The following is a 2108-nucleotide window of genomic DNA, read 5'->3' as shown; positions in this document are numbered from 1 at the left end:
TTTTGAGAATGATGAGGGCAATGAATGTACAAATGTGCTTTACACAATTGATGTATGTATGGATTGTGATAAGAGGTGTATGGGCCCCTAATAAAACGATTAAAGAAAATAACATTTCCTTTGTAAAAATAAGGACTCCCTTAATTCAGTCAGAAATTTAAAAATAACTCCTAGAATATACACTTCTATACCTTTTAGTAAAAGTACGGCCAGAAATAATTGGCACCAAAAGATATTTTGAAAATTGCTTATATTTTATACTTATGGGAAGATATTCTCAACTCTCTCTGCCATGGAGTCTGTATTGACTCTGATTGCATAGGACAGGGGAGAACCGCCCCTTGAGTTTCTAAGGCTATAACTCTTTACGGGAGCCCCGTCTTGCTGCCATAACGAGACTGGTAGTTTGGTAGTTTGGAACTGCTGACTGTTTGGATCGCGACCCAGTGCATGGCCACTGTACTATCAGGGCTCCTGTAACGGGCTACACGTTGAGCTGCTAGCCACAAGGTCAGTGGCTTGAGCTTACCAGTTGCTCTGGGAGAAGGGTAAATTAGAGTAATATCATTTGATATGCAGAAACAAGTAAGTCATTTAACCAAGCTGAAAGTAAATAAAAGTTTGGATTAATAGATGTTCATCGTGTTTTTTTTAGATATTTCTGTGTAAATTTTGTCTCTATACCAAACATTACTCACCACAGAACACCATACAAAATGGCAAAACTGGATAGATAAACCTGAATTCCTTGTGGCTCATCATGCTGTAATACAAAAAGATATTAAATGAAGATAGTGTTACAATGACTGTGATAGCAAACAATATGAGCAGATACATGGCTGCCATGCAAACAGTGGAGGTGGGAAGGTGAGTGGGAGCGCACCAGTATCTGTGGTGAGGCAAGACAGTTTCTACAGGGGCACTTGTGTGTGCTACAGATATATAGTAGAGCATGTAAGGGGCAAAGTTATGAAAAACTCTTAGCTCTAACCAAACACCTTAAAGGAATGAGGCACAGGATTTGGGGACTTAGAACCACAGTTTGGGGGGACATGTTTGCAAATTGGCATAACATCGTCCATAAGGATAATGCTCTGCATTCTCTGATAAGTAGTGACTGGAGTCTTTAATGCTTGTGAGTGGTTATCTAAGATGCACTATAGTCTTTCCCTGTCCAGAGCAGACTGAATTACTCAAGGAAACAATTAGTCCAAAGGACTCATGGACCACAGGAATCACGGCCTCCACTAACCTGAGACCAGAAGAACTAGATGGTGTCTGGCTACCACTACTGACCGCTCTAATTGGGACCACAGTAGAAGGTCCTGGGCAGAGAGGGAGAAAAAATGTAGAACAAAATTCCAGTTAATTATAAATCCAAGAGACTGGCAGAACCCCAAGACGGTGGCCCTTGGATACCCTTCAAGCTTGGAACTGAATCTACCCCTGAAGATGAACTTTCAACCAGGCCTATAACATAAGAAACACCACCAGGGAGGAAGGTAATGACCAGTAAAAGCAACCAAACACAACCCAAAGGGCAGTATCTGCCGCAAACTAAGCTCAGAAGGTAGAAAGGGGCAGGAAAGGGTGGATGGAAATGAGGAGCCCAGGAAGTGGGAAGAGTGCTGTCATTAAAGAAAGTGTGTACATTTTTTAAAGGATAACAATTTGCTCTCTAAACTTTCATTGAAACTATAATAAAATCTTAAGATATATATGTATATATTAATCTTCCTAAAGCAATGCAAATATTTCTCGTTAAACTGAGAAATTAATGTGTTTAAAATGAAGTATAATTAACATGGCCTATATATTTTCTAAGTACTTGTTTATCTTGTTCAGGAATTAGTCTATTAGCCATAAGGACATGCTGTGAAAATTAATCTTCCTACTACTCACCGCCATTGAGTCCATGGTGATTCATAGCCACCCCATACACAGAACTGCCTCTTTGGAGTTTTTGAGACTAACTGCTTATGGGAGTAGAAAGCCTTATTTTTCTCCCAAGGAGAGATGCTGGTGTTTCTTCTTCTTCTTTTTTTTATGCGCCAGGACCAACAATCACTAGCAGCCCCATACACAGAACTGCCTCTTTGGAGTTTTTG

At 40.1% G+C, this 2108-nt stretch overlaps 1 protein-coding gene across 3 annotated transcripts in view; it reads right to left on the bottom strand.

Moving 5' to 3' along the window:
• The window catches only part of PIGB (phosphatidylinositol glycan anchor biosynthesis class B), a 25762-nt gene that overhangs the window by 7932 nt on the left and 15722 nt on the right, over nucleotides 1-2108 (bottom strand). For all 3 annotated transcript variants that reach the window (XM_045286447.1, XM_045286449.1, XM_045286448.1), the window contains exon 9: nucleotides 699-763. In XM_045286447.1, coding sequence (XP_045142382.1) covers nucleotides 699-763 — 65 coding nt within the window. The remainder of the gene's footprint in view (nucleotides 1-698; nucleotides 764-2108) is intronic.

This window comes from Echinops telfairi, unplaced genomic scaffold (assembly GCF_000313985.2).
Source record: "Echinops telfairi isolate 266 unplaced genomic scaffold, ASM31398v2 ScPeMD7_8;HRSCAF=38, whole genome shotgun sequence".
Taxonomy (NCBI): Eukaryota; Metazoa; Chordata; class Mammalia; order Afrosoricida; family Tenrecidae; genus Echinops; species Echinops telfairi.
This window is presented reverse-complemented; position numbering and strand designations above follow the sequence as displayed.